Source organism: Hemitrygon akajei, chromosome 8, assembly GCF_048418815.1.
Source record: "Hemitrygon akajei chromosome 8, sHemAka1.3, whole genome shotgun sequence".
Classification (NCBI taxonomy): Eukaryota; Metazoa; Chordata; class Chondrichthyes; order Myliobatiformes; family Dasyatidae; genus Hemitrygon; species Hemitrygon akajei.
In genome coordinates, this window is record NC_133131.1 from 37,093,726 (window position 1) to 37,117,089 (window position 23,364).

A 23,364-nucleotide genomic window follows, 5' to 3' on the forward strand; every position below is an offset into this window, starting at 1 on the left:
GGAAATGTTCCTTTTGAACTGACTAATAATTCTCTCACGAATTTTGGCACAAAGGGGTGAGCCACGACCCATCCTTGCTTGCAAAGACTGAGCCTTTGATGGACGCTACTTTTATACCCAGTCATGTTACCTCACCTACTACCAATTAGCCTGCTTAATGTGGACTCTTCCAAACCGGTGTTACTTGAATATTCTGTGCACTTTTCAGTCTTATTTTAACTCTGTCCCAACTTTTGTTGAGTGTGTTGCAGCCATCAAATTCTAAATTTGTGTATATTTACAAAATACAACTAAGTTGGTCAGTAAAACTTTTGAAAATCTTTTCTTTGTACTTTTGTCAGTTAAATAAGGGTTCACGTGAATTAACATATCACGGATATTTGTTTTTATTGCATTTTGGAAAATATCCCAACTTTTCTGGAAATGAGGTTTGTATATTTAATAGTCTTCCATTAGTTCAGCCACAACAAGGGAGGGAGGATGATGAATAAAACACTGATTCATAGGACTTGTGACAGTTCATATCTAAGGTTTGCACTGAAATCCTTTTCCTGAGTAATCCCTCAGAATTCATAATGGTTTACTTTCATTCTGGTTCATAAGTGACTGATGTGGCCATTGTGGAAAATGCAATCTCTTTCACAGACTGTGACCTTCCAGAATGCTCTTTCAGTACTCTGAATGGGCAAAGACTTCAGGAGTCAGTTGATGTTGGATTTTCTTTAGAAGGCTCTGAGTACATTTTTTAAACTTCTCCTTTGTCTGTCTGGCAATCTCTTATTACGATAGAGCTGTCACGGAGAGTTCAGTTTGCAGTCCGGTTGCCAGGCCTACAAACATATGACTGCTCAACAATATGTAATCAGGCCTCATTACTAGGAACACAAGAGATTGCAGTTGTTAGGATCTGGAGCAAAAAATAAAATGTTGGAGAAACTCAATTTGTTAATTAGCATCTATAGCAGGAAATACACAATTGGTTTGGATCTAGACTCTTCATCCAGTAGTCTGTTCATTTCCCTCTACATATGCTACCTAAACTGGAATCCCAGCAAGATTTTTATTTTTGCTCATTACTGCAGAAGTTAGCCTTGGAGGTGACAACACTTCTACTTCCAGTGAATTTGAAGGATTTTGCAAAATCAGCATTGCTGGTATTTTTCCAGTTTCTTAATACGCCTGCTGCAGGCAGTCCAGGTCTGGAGACATGCAGGAGGGCAGTGGTCATTGCTATCCTGATTACAAACTTTATAAGAACATTAATAATTGTACAAATACTACATTTATAGGAAGCATCAAATTTTACAATGATTAAACTTTTGGAACTGAATGAAGATCACAGTTAGCAGTCAACCATAGTGAAGGAGTCGGAATCAAGTGTAGGAAAGATCAGGAAAAGACGGTAGCTTTTCTTGGTAGTATCAATACTTCCCAAAGTATTCCAACTTTCTCATTTCAAATCAAGATATTGACAATTAATATTGTGGTATAACTAATTATCCTGTTAATGCAAATACACTTGAATATTTATTAAGCAATCCCATATTCTGCATATGTGAATCAAGGTCTGTGTATACTCATATTCCCTTGTGAATAAAGCAAAGAGAAAATCCGCAGAAGCAACACACACACACACACAATGCTGGAGGAACTCAGCAGAGGCAGACAGCATCTATGGAAAACAGTATAGTTGATGTTTCTGGCTGAAACTGGAGAAAAAAAGATAAGGAGTAGATTTAAAAGGTGGGGGCAGGGGAGGGAGAAACACAAGGTGATAGGTGAAACCTGGAGGGGGAAAGGTGAAGTAGAGAGCTGGGAAGTTGATTGGTGAAAGAGATACATGGCTGGAGATGGGGGGAATCTAATAGGAAAGGACAAAAGGCCATGGAAGAAAGAAAAGAGGGAGAAGCAGGAGCATCAGAGGGAGGTGATGGGCAGGCAAGGAGATAAGGTGAGAGGGAAATGGGAATGGGCAATGGTGGGGGGGGGGGGGGAGTGGAATTACCAGAAGTCAAGAAATTGATATTCACATCATCAGGTTGGAGGCTACCCAGATGGAATATAAGGTGTTGTTCCACCAACCTGAGTGTGGTCTTATCACAACAGTAGAGGAAGCCATGGATTGACATATAGGAATGGGAATGGGAAGTGAAATTAAAATGGGTGGCCACTGGGAGATCCCGTTTCTTCTGACAAGAGTGTAGGCACTCGGCAAAGAGGGCTCCTAATTTATGCTGAGTCTCACCGATATACAGGAGGCCACATCAGGAGCACTGGATACAGTATATGACCGCAACAGACTCACAGGTGAAGTGCTGCCTCATCTGTAAGGATTGTTTGGGAGCCCTGAATGGTAGTGAGGGAGAAGGTGTAGGAGCAGGTATAGCACTTGTGCTGCTTGCAAGGCTAAGTGCCAGGAGGGAGATCAGAGGGGAAGGATGAATGCACAAGTGAGTCGTGTAGGGAGCGATCCCTGTGGAAAGCAGAAAGTAGGAAGGAGGGTAAGATGAGCTTGGTAGTGGGATCCCATTGGAGATGGCAGAAGTTATGGAAAATTGTGTTGGACGCAAAGGCTGATGGGATGGTAAGTGCGAACAAGAGGAACCCTATCGTTGGTAGGGTTGTCGGAGGATGGAGTGAGGGCAGACATGCATGAAATGGAAGAGATGCTGTTGAGGACAGTGTTGATGGTGGAGGAAGGGAAGCCCCTTTCTTCAAAAAAGGAGGACATCTCCTTTGTTCTGGAATGAAAAACTTCATCCTGAGAGCAGATGCGCGAAGACGGAGGAATTGAGAGGAGCGGATGGCATTTTTACAAGTAACAGGGTGGGGCGAGGTATAGCCCAGGTAGCTGTGAAAGTCCGTGGATTTATAATAAACATCAGAAGATAAACGGACTCTAGAGGTAGAAGTAGAGAGATCAAGATAGGGGAGGAAGGTGTTGGAAATGGACCAGGTAAATTTGAGGGGCAGGGTAGAAACTGGAGGCAAAGTTGATGAAGTCGATGAGTTCTGCATGGGTGCAGTAAGCAGTACCAATGCAGTCGTCGATGTAACGTGGGAAAAGTGGGGGACAGACAACCAGTGTAGACTTGGAACACAGACTGTTGCACGTAGCCGACAAAAAGGCAGGCATAGCTGGGACCCTTGCAAGTGCCCTTGGCTACGGCTTTTGTTTGAAGGAAGTGGAGGAGCCAAAAGAGAAATTAAGAGTGAGGATGTTCCGCTAGACTGAGGAGAGTGGTGGTGGAGGGAAATTGGATGGGGCTGGTGTCCAGAAAGAAACAGAGTGGAGCTGGAGGTGTATAGGGATTGGATATCCATAGTAAAAATAAAATGATGGGGGCCAGGGAACTTGAAATCATTGAAAAGATCCAGAGCATGTAAAGTGTTACCTTAAACAGCTATGATGTTTCTGCTGCTGGACTGTCGAGTCATCAGCCGGGTCCATCTGTCTCCAGACATTTCATCCCCTAACCTGGAACATCCTTGGGATGGTGGGACAGCGGAAGGTGATCAATCTTCTACCCCCGACTGTCAGACTTCCAGATACTATCATCCCTTCGCAGCCAAAGCCAACTGAACGCTCTCTCTGCTGCTTGAGCCATGGTGTTAACAGCTCTCTTCCTGGTTCTCATCTCCCTTGTATCCCTAAAGCTGCCATCATCTTCCAGCATGAGATGGCGGGAAATCCCCTTGCTCCCACTTCGACAGGGAAGTTCCATGTCTGCCAGCCTTGCCGTCTGCAGTCCGCCAACAGGTCTTCATACCTCGCGAGCTTCCTCTCGTGGGCCTCTTGGCATCGGGTCTCCCCGGTACTGTTAGCTCTATCACCACGAGCTTCTTTGCACTCTCTGACAATCGTAGATCGTCTGGTCGAAGTGTGGTCTCTACTTTTGGTAGGAGCACCAGCTTCTTTTCAAGATTGACCTTCATCTCCCAGTCCTTTGCCATGCTCAGGATACCATCTCTGCGCTTGTTTGTTGCTGCAGCATGTTCGCCAGTCCTGATGAAGTTGATAAAGTTTGGTCGACTGTCCTTTTTGTGGTCCTTCTTCCTCTCTGTCTCCAAAGTGTGGGCAAGTGCTCTCAAAACCTGGTCACGTCTCCATCTGTACCATCCTTGGGAAAGGGCAACCTGGCATGAGGAAAGAATATGCTCCAGGTTGGCTGGTTTTTGGCACAGATGGCACATTGGGTCTTCTGTTATTCCCCAGTTCTGCAGGTTTGTTGGAGTTGGTAGTACATCATACACAGCCCTCAGTAAGAACTGGAGTTGGAAAGATGTATATTTCCAAGTCATCCCATGTCAACACTCTCTGTTCTGTTTCCCACTTTGTCCAGGTCCCTTGACTCCCCATCTCCACTGCATGCACATATCTAGCCTCCTCTTCTTTCTTCCTTATCTCCTACTGGATCAAGTGCTGTCTGTCCTTAGAGTTGGCTGCCCTCCAACTGGTTGATGTCTCACATCCCAGGCCTTGTCTGCCCTTACACACTCTTCTGACAATGTCTCTGTGGCGAAGTCGGGACTCTGCTTCTTCTGACTCTGCCGCCTTCCATTTGCTCCCTGTCTGTATCTTGACTCCTGCTTCACTGACCTTGTCATCCTTGGAGTATTTGAGGGTCATGATGACGCGTGCTTTCCCTGTCTTAAATTCCTCTACAACTGAGGAGAGGGGCAACCGGAGCCTGGCTGACTTGCTGTAGAGCCCTGTTGAAGAGAAGCACTGCGGTACTCCTAACCACCTTCTCAGATACCTGTTAATCTTCCTCTCCATGCCCTCGATCATTGACAGGGCGATGTCATACAGCATCATTGGCCACGTTAGTCTGGGTAGGAGCCCATATTGGAAGATCCATGCCTTGAACTTTCCTGGTAAACCTGATTTGTCGATCTTTACCAGTCTTTCTGTTGTTTGTTGCTCCAGGTGTCTGCTGTTGTTGACATCCTTCAGGCTGTCATACCATTTCCGTAGGCACCTGATGGGGTTTCCTATGATAGATGGAATTTCTTCATCCTGGATCTTCAAGGTGATCTTCTGGGTAAGTTGGCCTTTCTTTATCACCAAACACCTTGATCTGGCAGGTTTAAATTTCATTCGCGCCCTGTCTCATCCATTGCCTGGAGTACCCACCTGGCCTGGATATGTGTTGTGGTTGTAATTGTAAGGTCATCCATAAATCCTCTGCTTGGCGGCTGACTGACATTGGTGCTTGTCTTTGGCCCTCTGGCCTCTCTTTTGCCAGCCTCTATAAGTAGATTCATGGCCATGATGAAGAGGACTACTGATATAGTGCAGCCTATAACAATGCCCTTCTCTACTCGCTGCCAAGATGTTATGTAGTCCTGCACGCTCTCGAAATAGCTTGCCAGGATCTTGGTGACCTTCTCTGGGATATGGTAGTGTTTCAATGCTGTCTCGATGAGCTTGTGCGGCACTGTACCATAGTCAGGTTCCCTTTGGTTGCCTTGGCCTTTAACAGCTGGGAGATAACACTTGTGTATTCCGCACATCCTGGGAATCCAGGAATCCCTCCCTTTTGCACTGCCATATCTATGTGTAGTGTTCTCGCACAGGTGTAAAAGAACTCTGAACTAAACACCGAGGTAAACCGTAGTCAATGAAGACAGGATCGCAGTAAGATTAGCTGCTTACTGTTCACTCTTCCACATTAACATATGGTGAAAACTGTTGATAAAACAATACAAAATATATACAGTATTTGTTTCCTTCTTGATATCACATTTACATCGTAAATACTTGCAAAAGTAAAACTACAACAACTATATTACATTAAAGTGCAACATACAGTCAGAATCTACCTACGCCATCGGCTGCTTTAAATACACTTCAACACAAACTATCCGCAACTCTTTTAAATAACAAAAACATAAACCTTATCAAACGTCATTACTTTTAACAGAGTCAGTGTTAACATTTTTAATTCAACATATCGATTATCTCATGAACTTACGGCATTGCTTCACTGATGTTTCTAGTGTGTAGAAAGAAAACTTTTCTCGCGCTGATCCTACACATGAGCCCCCTCCTTCCCGTTTCTCCAAACCAGTATTTTCCCACAAGACGCGGCGAAACCGGGTGTGACGTCATCGCATGCCGCGATATATCACAGACAACTTTAAACAATCTTAACTTTAATTAGAAAATGATAACAAACGAATTACTAAAGCGAAAATATTATAAACTAAACAAATGCCATAAAGGCAACACACTATGTATTGGTTTTCTACCATGAATGATGTCATCCTTCTTGCTAGAACAGCGAAGAAGATTTTTCCTTCGATGTTGAGGAGGGAAATGGTTCTGAACTGCTTGATCTCAGTTGAGTTTTCCTCTTTTGGCACAAAACATCCTTCAGCCACTTGTCAGCAAGGTGGTATCTGGCCCTTCTTCCAGATGACTCTCATCAGCCTCCAAATCCTCTGGAGACGCTTTAGGCACTTCTTGTAGACTTTATATGTGATCCCATTGGGCTTGGGTGCTGAACCTGCCCTCACCTTCTTGACGGCTTCTCTTACTTCTTTCAGTGTTGACTCTTTCTCGTCTAGTGGTTTCTAAGGCTGTTGCATTGACTCAATCCTGCTGCTTTTTCCCCAGTGGCAGGTCTTGTCTTTCATCTGAGTGTGTTTCCTGCGGGTATGCCTCCACTTCCTCTCTTGGTTTTCCCTTCTAACACACTTGCAGGAAAACGATAAGGGTTTCTGATGAAAGCAGCCCTTTTCCTATTCTTCTCGTGCTTGTTCTTCCTTATCCTTTCTGCATTCCGAAGTTCTTTAAGCCTCCTTCTCAGGTCTTGTCTCAACTGCTTCAGTCCTTCTCTCTCTTCTACGGGTAGGTAGGGAGAGACTGAACTAGAGTTGAGATATGTAGATATGAGTCCAGTGGGGCAGGAACAAACTGAAACAATGGGTCTACCCAAACAAGTAGGTATGTGGATTTTGGGTAGGAGGTAGAAACAGGAGGTGCAGGGCGCAGCAACTATGAAGTCTGTGACAGTGGATGGGAGATCCCCAGAACTAATAAGGTTGGTGATGGTGTGGGAATCAATGGCCTAGCATTCCTTAGTGGGGTCCTATTTGAGGGGTATCTAAGAGCAAGTGTCTGAGAGTTGTTGCTGGGCCTCAGCAAGGTAGAGGTAAGTACACCAGACTACTACAACACCCCCCCCCCCCCCCTTATCTGCAGGTTTGATGGTGAGGTTAGGATTAGTACGAAGGGGGTGGAGAGCAGAGCTTTCCGAAGAGTGAGGTTGGAATTAGAGAGAGGAGCGATGAAGTCGAAACGGTTGATATTCCGTCGGCAATTGGCAATAAAAAGATCTGGAGCAGGCAGAAGACCAGAGTGGGATGCCCAGGAAGAAGAGAAGGATTGAAGACAGAAGAGGTCATCGGTATGGAGTTGAGAGCCCTTGTCAAAGAAGTAGGCTTGGAGATGGAGGCAGAGGAAGAAAAGCTCAGCATCATGGTGGGCGTGGATCTCACTGAGGTGTGGGTGCAGGGGGACAAAGGTGAGGCCCTTACTGAGAATGTTCTGCCTCAGTGAGGGGAAAGTCAGAGGGAATAGTGAAGACCCGAAATGGATGAGAGCCCAGGGGTTGGTCATATGTCAGGAGAAGGGAGGTTTAGGGTGTTCCTGATGGTGGGGTGAGAGGAAGATAGAGTCTCCGAGGACCTAAGAGCTGGCAGTGGGACATGAGAGAGATGAGACTGCAGAATGGTGGTGTGGGAAGAGGAGACAGGGGTTCCAGTGGCTGTGTGTGAAGACCCAGCCTGGAGGTCAAGGTTGGAGTCAAGAGTTGGAGGTTGCAGAGTCAGCACTTTGAAGAAACTGCATTGATGGCAGTGGAGTCCAGGTTTTGAATCTGCTCTGGATCATTAGAGCTGTTGAGGTTGGCAGCAGGGATCGCAGTCTGGGGACGTCCAGGCCTGCCAGTGTTGGAGACAGCAGGCTTTGTGGTCTGTAGATGGGCTATCTTCCGATTCTTGCAGGACATGAGAAAGTCAAAGAACCTGTGATTGAAAGTGTGGATCCAGCAGAGGATAAAGTAGCTTATGAATATACAACTTGTTGAAAGTCATTTAGTCCACCCTTAGTATGCTACTTCAGCAACAATTCTGTGATTAAAAGCAGATGAATCTAGATAAAGATTGACTTCCATAATTCTCAGTATAATTTTTTAAATTATGATCCCAAGTTATTTTTTTAATTCAGGACCCTTGGATTTTTGGTAGATATAGATTGTCCCAGGGATATAGGTAGAATCCTGTTTAGTTTCATGTCCAGAAGTTGCCTTTTCCCACTGTTCTATTTCTTGTACTTTTACCTTTACCCACAATCCTTTCTGCTCCATTTTCTCAATCACAGCTTGCAGCTGTGAATTGTACAGTTGATTTGAAACATTTCTCCGGGTGGTCATGCACACAAAGCCCCCTAGGGAAGAATGAACGTAGTTAAGCACTCAAATTGTCTAATGGTTCATAATATTTCTTTACAACTTACATGAGGAATTCATAGAGACAAGAGTAGGACCACAAGCCTTTTCCACCATTCAGTAAGATCATTACTGATCTGTTATTTAAGTTTTCGTACTTAGTAATTACGAACATGAAACTGCTTGGTAACTGACTTACCATTAACTGCTGCCAGCAGAAGAAATGTTCAAAACAATTCCTTATCAATGGAAGTGACTACTAACTGTTGTAAGGCATACCGTAAATTAGTGGTCACCAACCTTTTTAAGCCCAAGATCCCCTATCTTGGCCTCAGTGAAAGGCAAGATCGACTCCAGATCGATTAGTTACACACATGTGCAGTGGGGCAGAAAAAACCGGAAGTAAAACCCCGCAACACGGAAGTAGAAATAATGTATAAACACCAGGAATACCCACCCTTTTTTGCACTGCAGACCAGTTTAATATTGACAATATTGTTGTGGACCGGCCGACGGGGGAGGGGGTTGGGGGTGTTAAACACGACGGGAATACAGCGATACTCGAAACAGGTTCCTTATGTCCAGTCTATTCCGCAATTTAGTTTACGCGGCTCTTGGCACTTAGCTTCTGTCCCGCTTGCTCACGTTTTTTTCGCTGAGAAAACTCAACGGGTTTGTCTTTAAGTGCGGGGTGCTTGGACTCAAGGTACCAAAGCAATTTTGAGGGCTTCTTTGCCTCATTAGACAGTCTCTGGGCTCGAACTCCAGCTGCCCGCCAGCCACCTTGGCCAGGTGCGTCTGGTCGTGGGTGGGGTGAGAGGACAAGGTAAGGGTCAGAGGTCCCCATGCCGGGGCCACAGCAGTCACAATCCGGAGAGAGTGACCAAGCGAGCGAGGAGTGCGACAGGGCATGCACCCGCCCCCCTATTACGATCTATCGGCCAACAAAAGTTTGCTTCAGTAGATCACAGCGGGGTAGTTGCTTTGCTACTTACGAAACCCTGAGCCCGAATTAGGTCGTCTGCGAATATTTTAGCACTGGGTTCCCCATGAACATTCAGTGTGTAAACAGGTTTAGAGGCGGTGCCCATCTGTCTGCGCTCCAGGCCAGTAGCAACGGCACTTCCTGCTGGCCGCATGAGGGTATCACTGCATTTTGGCGGCTGATGACCTCACATGTGTTCAAGTTCAACAGTGGGCGTGACAGGGAATGAGGAAAGGTGCAGCTGACTCACATGTGCACTGGGCAAAAAAAAGGGAACTAAAACCCCGCAACCCTGAAACAATCTCTCAACAGCATTTATGTATTTAATTTTCATTTTTTTTCGGGATCTACTGGGAAAGTCTCAAACATCAACCAGTCGATCGCGATTGACGGTTTGGCGACCACTACTGTAAATTTTAAATGATGCTCTTAAGCAGCAATAGTACTTTTTTATCTATTAATCTGTTTGCTTTAAGAACTAAGTCAAACATAATCCTGACTAGGAAATACTACTTCATGTGACCTTCAGAAGTGTTGTTGACAGACAAGCATTTGTTCCCCATTGCTAGCTGCCTTTGAAATGGTGACAATGAGTTAGCTTCTTGAAGCACTGTAATTCTTCCAGTGAAGGTACAGTATCTTCAAATGCAATTGTATTGATAGTTCCATGATGTAGACCTAGTGGCAACAAATCAACTTGGTGTGCCACTTGGAGGGAAACCCATGTGCCTCTGCCCTTATTAATGTGTGAAAGAGATTGTAAATTTTGGGGTGTGGTTGGTGAGACAGGAGGAACACTCCTTCATCAACCTATTTTGTCTAAGCCAGTAGTACTCTCTTCTGTGGCATGCAAGACTGAATTAGCTTTTTCTTAAAAGGGCAGAACCATGGAATCCAAATATCCTGTACTACAAACAATAGTTTTGTCTAGTGATTATCTCATTATGAGATCCTTGACAGCCATGCCATTTGATCAAACATGGCAAATCAAATCAAACTCAGGTTTAATTATTTAATTATCATTCAACCATACATGAATACAACCGAATGAAACAGCGTTCCTCTGGGGCCAAACTGCAAAACATACACACCACATTCAAAATAGCGGTCAAAATAAAACATAATCATGCAAAAAAAACCATACACACACACGCACGCACGCACACACACACACATATATATATATAATGTATTTTTATATATATGAAGGAGGGAAAGTTATTGATGAAGCATCTCAAATTACTTGGACATTGGAAAGTGCCCTAAGGAATTATTGAAGTGATTTTCTCAGGCTGAATTGATTGACTTTCACAATTACAATCATCTTCTCTTGTATTAGAGCCAAACATTGCACAAAGGAAGTATGTTAATTTTGTTAAAAATCAATCATACTAGACATCACTTCAGGAATTCCTCTGGGCAGTGTCTGTCTGTACTCAACCAACGCCAGTTACCTTGTTCTTTCATGATCACCCAGTTCTATGATTCCACAATTTTCAATTCCATTTGTAAGTAAAGTAGCTATACGAGGCAAGACCTAACCACGGACAGATATATGGCCAGTAACATTCTTGCCATACAAGTGCCAAACAATGAGCATTTTGAACAAAACTGAGCCCAAACACATTTCCTTACACTCAATGGTGTTAACATTGCCGATGACTCCACCTTCAACATCCTAGAGGTGTGTGGAGTGTTCAATGTTTACCAGAAAATCAACTGGATTAGCCACATAAAAACTGTGGCTTCAAGAACAAGTCAACAGCTGAAAAGATGCAGTGACTGGCTCATATATTGACACCATAATGCTTTTCTGCCATCTACAAGGCACAATTCGGGAATCTAATTGAATACTGAGTTCCTTCTGATTCTCTAACTGTCTTCTCTTGTATCTCCATGTAACTGAATACTCTCTACTTGCCTAATAAATACAGCTTGATTATGATTATCCAAGACAAAGCAATCTTCTTATCCACTACCCTAAATAACCAGTCCCTCCACAACTCATTCACTAAGTAGTCCCTATGCACCATCTATATTATACACTACAGTTTTAATTTCAATAAGAAGTTGCTAATCTGTAATAAAGCAGGAGCCACGAGTCAAATCTTGTAATTATGTGTTTGTACATTCACAGAACAAGACTATGGAGATTTTTCTTAGATAAGGATATCAAAGTAGGCATGAATGAGTGGTTCAGCAAGTCAACAATGAGTAAAAACAGAAAAGTTGGGAAAAGCAGACCAGGGTACATCTGTGTTCAGAGAAAGTTAGTATTTGTGTTGATGAACGTTCATCAGAACTGGGTAAAGTTAGAAATAAAATTCAATTTGATATTGCACAGGAAAGGGGGAAAAGGATGGAGTTGACAAAAGAAAAGACCTGTGATCAGAAGGAGACCAGGATAGGTTGAATACATACTGGGAGTTGTGGTGTCAGTTGAACGTTAATAAAAGGTAATGAGTAATCATGAATGTCTGGAGAAAAGTAAACAGGAAGATCCACTCAACACCTTATATCCTGTCTGAGTAGCCTCCAACCTGATGGTATAAACAATGATTTCTCGAACTTCTGGTAATGTTTCCCACCCCCTTTTCCTCTCTCACCTTATCTCCTTGCCTGCCCATCAACTCCCTCTGGTGCTCCTCTCCCCTTTTCCTTCTTCCATTGCATTTTGTCTCTTTCACCAACCTCCTAGCTCTTAACTTCATCCCTCCCCCTTTAGCTTTCACCTATCACTTTGTGTTTCTCCCTCCCCCCACCTTTTAAATCTACTCATCTTTCTTTTCTCTAGTCCTGCCAAAGGAACTCAGCTCAAAATGTTGACTGCACTCTTTTCCTGGCCTGAGTTCCTCCAGCATTTTGTGTGTGCTGCTTGGATTCCAGCATCTGCCATGTTTTCTCTTGTTTGTAAACAGGAGGATAAATGGATTTTTATCTTTTTAGCTCCTCCCTTCTAATAACCTAAAAACCGGTCCTGACAATGCTATCCCACTGTTTTTGATATGCCTTCCTTTTTCTTCTCTGTGGCGCCCCTTGCACCATAACTGACAAGATACAAAGCTGTATGCAATTTATGTTTAATTGATGTTCCTCTTGTGAGTGCTGCTTTTATGATGCTTTGTGCTGTGATTCTGCTGCAAGAAAGTTTTTCATTGACCCTGTGCATACATGTACTTGCGCTTAAGACAATAAATTCAATTAGCCTTGATTGAATTTGGGCATTATAATTCAGAATCCAAAATATATGAATTATATGCTAAACACTAAAATTTAATATACTCAAAGAGTATAGCCAGACCAAGATTCCCTTTAGTGACTGTATCGGGATTTTACACCAACTGGCTTGACCGTCTGGTCGTCAACATTTTAACTCACTTATTCAGAGATATATTAAATGGCAAGAAAATAAAGGAAGTTATCTCCAGCTACATCTTTTTTATTTTATAACCCTAATTTTCAGTTATTCCATGCTTTGGCCAACTAGTATGAACTTGACAAAAACCTCACCTGGTTTGGTAACTCGATGGAGTTCAGTAACAATGGTACATGGCACCTGTCCTTCACTTAGCGCCCCAACAATCAAAACAGCATCATAAGTGTCTAAAACAAAAAATAAAAATAAAAATGTCAGATGACAATCTATGAAATTTGGCCTTAGCAATCAAAATTATTCTAATCTTTTTGTTAGGGTGAGAAGACTGGTTTTGCATAAGTTGAAACACAGCTATGGGTGGTATGCCAAGAGGCTCTTAATAAGATGGTCCTACTTTGAGTGAACCAGTCTTACAATAGACTGTTAATAGTAGCAATGTTTTCAGACCATGGTGTTTGATTGAACCATCAAGTGCTCACAGAAATACTATTTATATTGATCATTTCCTCAACATTCTTTCATAACCAATATTTATATTGAGTGATAAGTTACATTTGAGTAAATTATCTTGCCAGCTTTACAATTATATTGTCCTTTCTTTTGTAAATGTAATTAAAACAATTTCAAAATTTTAGCAGAAAACTCTCTAGATTTGGTTTATACCTTGATCTAGTGTGTCGGCTTAGATGCTGAACATTCAAAGTTTTAAAGTACATTTATTATCATAGAATGTATAAATTATACAACCTTGATATTTGTCTGCTTACAGGCAGCCACCAAACAAGAAACCCAAAAGAACCTAATTAAAAAAGTAAAGACCAATATCCAATACGCAGAGAAAGAGAAAAAAAACCCACAAATCATGCAAACAGTAGAAACAAGTAACAGCATTCCAAATCCTTAGATCTGAATCCCAGAGCAGCCGCCGGCGAGGGACCAAGCCTTAGTCTCAGTTCATACTAGTGGGGCAAATCGCCACGAGGCTCACAGACGTGAAGCATGGTAGCTGAGGCAGTTGTGGAGAGAGGAGTGAACATTGTGGGAGCAAGTTAAATCAGCCCAAATCTCGGCTCTGGTCCCCAACGTGCACTTAGACTGAAATATATTGACCCCAAATTGGGCAGTCCATTTAGAAAGATCAGGCCATAAAATGATCATTCATTCTATATCTTATTGATAAAAATTCATTTGAAACTTTCCAACTATAGGCCTGAGCAAGGTGAGAGTTGATATCTAAAACTGAACTGTATAGGAATCATTAATGTTCTGCTTCATGTCTTTCCAGAGTGATAAGGTAATTTGCACCCAAAACTGTAAAATAACAATGTATTTTATGTAATATTATTTATTTTTCATTTTAGAGTTACAGGACAATTAGTCTGTGCTGCCCAATTACACGCATGTAAACAAGTAACACACCAACCTGTACAACTTTGGAATGTGGGAGCAAACCGGAGCATCTGGAGGAAGCCCATGCTGTTACAGGGAGAATGTAAAAACTCCTTACAAATAGCAGTGGAATTGAACTCGGGTCACTGGTGTTGTAATAGCGTTACACTAACTGCTACACTACTGTGCTGCCCAAATATAGTGGTACTTCTATAGTAATACATAGAAGCAAAAATTATCACATCTTTGCCAGTATTTCTTGTCCTTTAAAGACCAGTCGCTTTAATAGTCGTACCATCTGGCTAGCTGATTTCTGACAAAAACCTCCAAGGCTGTTATCCCTGTCTGCAAGAGTTTCCCTGAGTGTTCAGACTTTGTCTCACATCCCGAAGATGCATGGATCAGGAGATTATCTGACCACTGTAATGTGCTCCTCATGTGCAGCAAATTAGTAGAATTTGATGAAGTTTAAGGGAATGTGGGAAGAATAAGTGAAAGGAAAAATGAAAGAATGGGATTGCTCTTTGAGCAAGTGTAGGCTCAATAGCCGAAATGCCCTTCTACAGTGTAAGAAAATATATTTTATAAAGTACACGCTACATTTTTCTATTTAGCTTAATAAATTATCTTCATTGGTAGTTTTAAGGTCTATTTTTCTAGTTCTTAACACAATACAACAACCCCAGGAAGTACAGATTTAGGTTTTCTATTAATTTACCTGAAGACAGTGGAAGTGGTTCAGCACCTATAATGTATTTCTGAAGGGTTTGGTATACTGATTTAGACTGTGCAATTTGTAACATTCTTTCACTGCCATCCAATCCATGAAATTTGCAAAATCCAAGGTTCTGTAACTAACAAAAAACACAATTGCATGTCACAGCCTACAGAAGATTTGTTATAACCCTCACAATTAAAACCATAAGACATAAGAGTAGAATTAGGGCACTTGACCAATCAAGTCTGCTCCACCATTCCATCAGGGCCAATTTATTATCCCTCTCAACTGTATTCTCCTGCATCCACCTGTAACCTTTTCATTGTCCTGACTAATGAAGAACCTAGCAACCTCTGCTTTAAATATACCCTGCACCTTCGCCTCAATAGCCATCTATGGCAATGAATTCCACAGATTTATCACCCTCTGGCTAAAGAAATTCCTTCTCATCTCTGTTCTAAATAGACATCTCTCTATTCTCAGGTTTGCCTTTTGGTCTGGTACACACCCACTATGGGAAACCTCTTCTTCACATCCACTACTAGGCCTTCCAATATTCAACAGGTTTCAATGAAATCCCCCTCATTCTTCTAAACTATTAAGTACAGGCCCAGAGCAATTAAACAGTCCTCATATGCTAACCATTTCGTTCATGGAATTATTTACATGAACCTCCTCTGGATCCTCTCCAATGCCAATACATCCTTTCTTTGATAAGGGTCTCAAAACTGCTCACAATACTCCAAGTACAGTCTGTCCAATGCCTTATAAAGATTCAGCATCACATCCTTGCTCTTATATTATAGTCCTCTCAAAATGAATGCTGATATTACAAATGCCTTCCTTACCATTGACTCAACCTGCAAGTTAACCTTGGAATCCTGCACAAGGACCCCTGCAATTTCTGAATTTTGTCCACATTTAGAAAATAGTCTAAACCTTTATTCCTTCTACCAAAATACATTATCATACACTTCACTCACTATACTTATTAGCCACTTCTTTGCCATTCTCCCAATCTGTCTAAGTCCTTCTGCACACTCCCTACTTCCTCAACACTACCTGTCCCTCCACCCATCTTGGTATAATCTACAAACTTGGCCAAAAAGCCATCAATTCCATCATCCAAATCATTGACGTATAATGCAAAAAGAGGCAGTTCCAATACCGACCCCTGTGGAACACCACTAGTCACCAACAGCCAACCAGAATGAGCACCCTTTATTCTGACTCTGCCTCCTGCGAGACAGCCAACCTTCTATCCCTGCTAGTATCTTTCCTGTAAATACCATGGGCTCTTATCCCGCTAAGCAGCCTCATGTGCAGCACCTTGTCAAAGGCCTTCTGAAAATCCAAGTATACAACATCCACTGACTCTTTTGTCTAGCTTGCCTGTTATTATTTCCTTAAAGAATTCAAAAGATTTGTCAGGCAATCTTTCCCTTTAAGGAACCCATGCTGACTTTGGCCTGCTTTATCATGTACCGCAAAACCACATCTTTAATAATGGACTTCAATATCTTCCCAAACATGGAAGTTTGGCTAACTTCTTCTGCCTCACTCCTTTCTTAAAGAGTGGAGTGACATTTTCAACCTTCCAGTCCTCCAGGACCATTGCAAAATCTATTAAGTCTTGAAGGATCATTACACATGCTTCCACAATCTCTTCAGCAACCTCTTTCAGAACACCGGAGTGTAGTTCATCTGGTCCAGGTGACTTATCTACCTCCAGACCTTTCAGCCTCCCAAGCATCTCCTCCTTAGTAATAACAACAACACTCAATTCTGCCCCCTGACACTCTTGAATTTCTGGCGTAAGTTTGCCTGCCTTTTCTTTGTCCCCTATTACTACCCAGCATAATTTTACAGAGATTCAATATCCACTCTAACCTCTCTTTTACCCTTCATATATCTGGAAAAAACTTTTGGCATCCTTTTTGATATTACTACCTTCAATATTTCATCTTTTCTCCCCTTATGGCTTTTCAGTTGCCTTCTGTTGGTTTTTAACTTATTAAAGAAACACATTTCCAATCTGTCTGATAGATTGCCGTGAACAAATCATGTACGATACATTTCAGTGTTGGCTGGCAACATAAGCTAGATATTTCAACGTGACATGCATATCAGTGCTATTTTGGTTAAAGACAATGCTTGTATTTTGATAGCACTTTTTATGACCGCAGGACATCCCAAAGTGTTTTATTACCTGTTAGGTATTTCCGAAGTGTGATTACCTATAATATAGGAACTGAGAAACAATGTGCACAAAAAAATCCATACTAAACTGTAAAGAGAGAATCTGGCAGCTTTACAGAGGTTATGCGTAATTGAAAGGCAACAAAAAGATAAACTATCAACTGTTATGAGCAAATTGTGTTGGTATATCTTGAGTCTCTAATGATAAGGTAACCCCAAGCAAGTTCCATGCTGAGAAACAGGTAGCTTAACTGACATTATCTGTTAAGAGAATTATGAATGATCAATTGAATGTAGTTGTGCCTCACAAAACAAACTGTTGTAATTTATAATAGTATATGTTTTACAAGCAGCCAGCTAAATGGAAGGTTCCAAACTAATGCTGAAAAACATCTCAAGATTCAGGAACTGTAGTCAGTCGGTTTGGCAAAGTAAATAGTTGGGAACTTTATGATGGGTCTACTCTTGCTTTGCTTCAGTCTATATTAATAATCAAAACAGAGATCTGCTTCATAAGAAATAATGTTCATTTGTCAAAGTAGATTCAGGTCTGTAAGCCTCAATCTAACATACATTGGGGGAGGTATGAAACATTCCAAAATATTACGGGGCATCACAGAACAGATGCAGTGTTTATGTTTCACTTTGCTGGAGTGCCTGAAACTAGGTGTCACTGTCACAAAATAAAGGATCAATTTTTCAGCAAAGAGATGTGATAAATTTCCTCAACCCAAAGGTGCATATTTTTTGAATTTACAGTAACTACTCAAGAGGAGCTAAGCCAATGCAAAATACAGAACACTAGATTTTTAGACATTAAGAGAATCAAGGAAATGGTGATCTACTGCTGCTATATTTCTTATGTTCTTCCCTGGCTTTTTGTGTAGCTGCTTTTACATGAGGCATCAGATACAAAATACAGACTTATACATAGTGTACAAGTAGATTTTGCACCTGTAAATGTCTGTTTATAAATAGTCTGTAACATTTCCACAGAGTCTTTAATGAAATAATGGGAGGAACCCCACTGAAATTCAATCTATAATGAAAGAATGATTCAATGGATTAAAGGAACAAGATGTGAAGTTGTGTAATTTGATACTAAGAATTAAAGAATATTGTTTCAGGATAAAGGGAAACAAGAAATGTTTTCAATAACATTGTTATTCTTTGAAATTCCTTGCTAAAGAGGACCGGAAATGTTAAGTCATTGAGCATATTCAAGGCCAAGACTTGACTTTCACTGAATATAATATGGGATTTGGACAAGAAAGTAAAAAAGCAGTAATGACTTTTGAGAAAGTTGGAGCAGACTCGTTAGCTTAGTTCGCATTGATATTCTCATGCAAATCAGAAATCAGAAATAAGCAATAGCTATTAAGAAACATTTCAAAAATTCAAATATGTTAATATGGTATTATTCGTCATTAATTGTAATTCAGCAACCTGCATTGCTACTAGTCCTGTTCCACAAGCTACATCGAGAATCAATGCCTGATCACGGTCTTCAGGCATGACATCCGCTAAACTCATTGAAGCTAAGCGAGGAGCCTGATAATCCAAAAGTTTCAAATCCTGAAAAAACAACATTTGAAAAAGTAGTTAGTAACTTTAACAACAGAATAGACTAAGATGAAAATTATATCTTTATTTACCTCCGTCTTTCTGGAATATTATATTTACTATTTCCTCATTACAATTGCTTAATTAGTAATTAATTTATTATTATCTCACTGTACTGAGAAATAGTGAACAACATTGTTATACCCACTTCCTAAAAATGTTTTAAATCACTTTTCCTAGTAAGTAGTTTTTACTAATCACTTTCTGTAAATATACCTTGATGAATGTGTCCTTCATAACTTGATGAATCCTAAATGCGTCCTCCACATTAGTGAAGTCAGAATTCCATTGTTGGAAGTTCACATAATTATTCCTTTGTGCATCTGATACAGAGATCTAAAAGTCTATTTCAAAGCCAATAAATCCTTGTGCATCTGATCAAAAGCTCAACTCATTAACTCTCCTCTGTATTGCCTATAAAGCTTATATATCTTTCTGATGTTACGGAAACAACATTTTATATAGTACTTTAAGAATGCCTTGGTTGGAATATTGTTTACAGTAAACTGCTTGAGAACATGAGGTTCCAGATTGGAAGGTTTCCCTGGAAGTTACACATATTTCCTCTTAATACCCCAATACATTTTTATTTCAGCTTTTTAAAAGATGGCTCAGAGTGTTATAATAAATTTATAAGTAATCAGAATCCAATTAATTTGTTAAGGTAACAAAATTACATTGTTACTTTCTTGCATCACTTGTAAACAAGTACAAAATATTACATCTTTTTCAGCTTCTGTCTCACCAATTTCTATTCAGTATATTTATTTCCTTAACCACCAAAAGCAATGCATCTATTATCCCATAATCAACTTGATTTACCTCCGTATTAACTTAAGATTCAAGATTATTTAATGTCATTTCCATTGCAAAGGTGAACAAAATAATTGTTACTCTGGATCTGATGCAGCACACAAAAATCAGCAAGATAAATATATCATATTAATAAAAACACAATAAATATAAATATATAAAATAGCTTATATACACAGATTGATTGTTATGTCCATAAAGTGACGCTAGGCGCCGGAGTGTCTGTACGTAAGGTGACTGACAGGAAATAATGTAGTGGTGGTTGGGGGTTTGTAAGGGTGGTGATGTTGATCAGCCTTACTACTCCTTTAAGATCCTCTCTCCTCCAAATTCATGGTTTCCTACTAACTGTGTAACTGAGTATTTTGAATAAAAGTGATATGATGATTCTGAAAAACACTTCTTCCTTCACAGGAGATTTGCTGCAGGCATCGAGTATTTTATGTTTTTATTTCACTTTCAAAATTCCATTTGCAAACTAACTACATCTGCATTATTTGATTTTCGTATTCATTATGTTACTCTTATCTGATTGCAAGACACAATACATCTGCCCCATGCAAACAGAATATAAATCATGGGCAGTCTATAGCACATGGGGAATCTCTTGCTCATCCCAGTAATGTCCCCCACTCGCTGTGCTGCGCACAGTGTACCGCTAAGCTCTGATGTAGGGCTCACTCCAGTCTGTACAAATCTAGCCCTCCACTATCTCAGTGTTCCTTCACACTAAGCAGCATGGCAATGAGAATGAATGCAGATGCTAGAAATCTGATATAAAAACAGAAAATGCTAATAATTAAAGCAGATCAGGCAACATCTGTAGAAAGTTAGTAGAAAGTCATAAACTCAGAAAGTAGGGCGTAAGTTCATTTTCAATAGGAGAGACGGATACGTAGAACAAAGGTGTTTATCCCTGATAGGGCAAGTCAAAATTGCTTACTGGGGGCAGTTACCAGTGCATCAAACTTCTTGGTGTGTATAATGTATTATTACTAGTAAGATTACAGAACCTGCCCAGCAGGCCAGACATAGGGGTAGTGTAAGTGTAAGAAAATGTGAACCAATGCCATAAAAAATCAGGTAATGGAAAATAGTAGGAATACTTAGCAGATCATGCATTTTCTGTAGAGACACAACTAAATTTGCAGATGAGGGATCTTTCATCCAATTCAGAAAGGTTGAAACAAATTAGTCTAGATAGCAGCAAAAATGGAGTACAGCAATGGGTGGAATTTCTCTAATTGGGCAAAGTCATATGGCTGGTAAGACCTGAAATGTTGGGTGTTTCTCTTTCCACAGATGCAGCTGGACCTGCTGAGCTTTTCAAACGTTTTCCCTGCCTTTATAGCTTTATTATATTTTATTTTTATCTTAGGAACACTAGCTACCCATATTGTACATCATCATTTCAAACAAAGACACTTTGAAAGCTGTAAAATACTTTTGCTATATTACCTGTTCATAGAACTCATACCAAGTATCATAAAATGATAATGTGTCTTTAATTGCAGAAATCTTATGAAGAGAGTGAACAGTTCTTTGCACATCGACAAATGTTCTTGGATTATCTGCCATTCTAGAGAAAAAAGGGAGAACTGTCCTGAAATCATAACTTCACTTCATCTTCCATAAACCTATTTTATTTCACTGCACTTAAATCAGTTTATGTACATACTCTAAGTACTAAGTGAACAAAAATACCAGACATTTTGCGTATAAATATATGTAGAAATTCAATTTGCAGGATTCAAATATTTCTAGTTTCAAGCTTTTAAATAATGCACAGAATAAATTTTTTTTCTCATAATTTCATATCAATCCATTTATTGAGCAAATAATTTGGCTTATACCTACATGTGTCCAGCAGGTTCATACTTCTAAAAAAAAAGGGAATATTTTTTCATACCTGTGGTGTAAAATTTTAATTTGTACACAGTAAGAAAACCTAGTTAAAAAGAGTGAAGACACAGATGCTGTAATCTGGAGATAAAAAAGCAGAGGAACTCAACCATCAGGTAGCATCTGCAGAGGAAAATGGAGATCAAGATCTTGGGTCGAGATCCATCATCTGGATATTCACTCTAGATGAAGGATCTCAATTAGAAACACTAACTGTCCATCCAGCATCTTGTTTATTGCTGAAGAATAAAAAAGCAGCATTTGCTTCAATTTAGTTTTTAATGTGTTTTGACATAATGCAGCCAAAATCTATTACTCAGTGTTATCTTTACAGAGGATCCCTCCTGGGTCCAGCATGTAAGTGCCACTATTAAGAACCCACAGGAGTGCCTCTACTTTCTTAGAAGTTTGCATAGAGTTTGCATGTCATCTAAAACTTTTGACAAACTTTTATACATATGTGGTGTGAAATATATTGACTGGTGTACCACGGCCTGATATGGAAACACCATTGTCCTTGTATGGAAAAGCCTACAAAAAGTAGTGGAATCAGTCCAGTCCATCATGGGTAAAGCCCCCCCCCCCCCACCGAGTGCTATCACAGGAAAGCAGCATCCATCATCAAGGACCCCTGCCACCCAGGTCATGCCCTCTTTTCGTATTTGTAGTTTTTTTTTTACACAATGTTTGTCTGCACTGTTGGGTGTGGTCTTTCATTGATCCTGCTGTGTTTCTTGTATTTACGGTGATTGAACGCAAGACAAGGAATCTCATGGTTATATATGGTGACATGTATGTACTTTGATTTCCTCAACTCATTTTGAGGAATTAATGCTGCATTTCTTTTGACAATGAGAGGAAATGAGACTGATGAGAAAGATAAAGCTTTTTTTATTGTTATATGTACCAGGAGAGAAAAACACTTTTTGTATACCATCTACAGTTAATTTCATCACATCAGTACTGAAGCTATCATTCCTGAAATCTGCCACTACAAGGAAGATTGTAAGGCAAAGTGACCATAATACACAAGAGATCCATTCAATGGTTTTATCACAAACAAGAGTAAATCTGCAGATGCCGGACAAGTGCTTCACCTGCCCCTACACCACCTCTCTCACTACCATTCAGGACCACAAACTGTCCTTCCAGGTGAGGTGACACCTCACCTGTGAGTTTATTGGGGCCATCTGCTGTATCTAGTGCTCCCGGCATGGCCTCCTTTATATCAGTGAGACCTGATGTAGACTGGGAGACCGCTTGGCTGAGCATCTGTGCTCCGTTTGCCAGGAAGAGTGGGATCTCCCAGTAGCCACCCATTTTAATTCCATTTCCCATCCCGACACATCACAATGTCGCAATGAGGCCACACTCAGGTTGAAGGAGCAATACTGTGCATTCCATCTGGGTAGCCTCCAACTTTGATGGCATGAGCATCAATTTCTCAAACTTCACTATTCCCCATTTTCCTCTCTCACCTTATCTCCTTACCTGCCCATCACCTCCCACTGGTGCTTCTCTCTTCCTTTCTTCCATGGCCTTCTGCCCTCCCCTATTATATTTCCCATTCTCCAGCCCTTCACCTTTCACCAATCGACCTTCTGAGCTCTTTACTTCTCCCCTTTCAATTTTCATCTATCACCTTGTGTTTCTTCCTCATCTCCCTTCACCTTCTTTCTCTGACTCATTTTTTTTTGCTCCAGTCCCGATGAAGGGTCTCAGCCGAAACGTTGACTGTTTATTCTTTGCCATAGAAGCTGCCAGGCCTGCTGAGTTCCTTTAGTATTTTTTGTGTGTGTTTCAGTGGTTTTATGGCAGTGGGACAGAAGCTACACTTGAACATGGTAGTATCTTCTGCCAAATGGAGGGGTGGGGAAGGGTCTTTGATTATGTTGGCTGCTTA

The 23,364-nt window shown here is 40.9% G+C and overlaps 1 protein-coding gene across 4 annotated transcripts in view; it reads right to left on the bottom strand.

Annotated features, from left to right (window-relative positions):
* Nucleotides 1-23,364, bottom strand: part of mettl27 (methyltransferase like 27) — a 64,232-nt gene that overhangs the window by 39,138 nt on the left and 1,730 nt on the right. For 2 of the 4 annotated variants that reach the window (XM_073053623.1, XM_073053622.1), the window contains exons 2-6: nucleotides 21,018-21,138; nucleotides 18,570-18,698; nucleotides 14,925-15,060; nucleotides 12,952-13,044; nucleotides 6,143-8,455 (exon numbers count right to left, since the gene is read on the bottom strand). In XM_073053623.1, the coding sequence (XP_072909724.1) occupies nucleotides 8,220-8,455; nucleotides 12,952-13,044; nucleotides 14,925-15,060; nucleotides 18,570-18,698; nucleotides 21,018-21,137 (714 nt within the window). In that variant the 5' untranslated portion in view covers nucleotide 21,138 and the 3' untranslated portion in view covers nucleotides 6,143-8,219. Of the gene's footprint in view, nucleotides 1-6,142; nucleotides 8,456-12,951; nucleotides 13,045-14,924; nucleotides 15,061-18,569; nucleotides 18,699-21,017; nucleotides 21,139-23,364 lie in introns of those variants that run through there. The other 2 variants (XM_073053624.1, XM_073053625.1) reach the window with 2 other exon arrangements.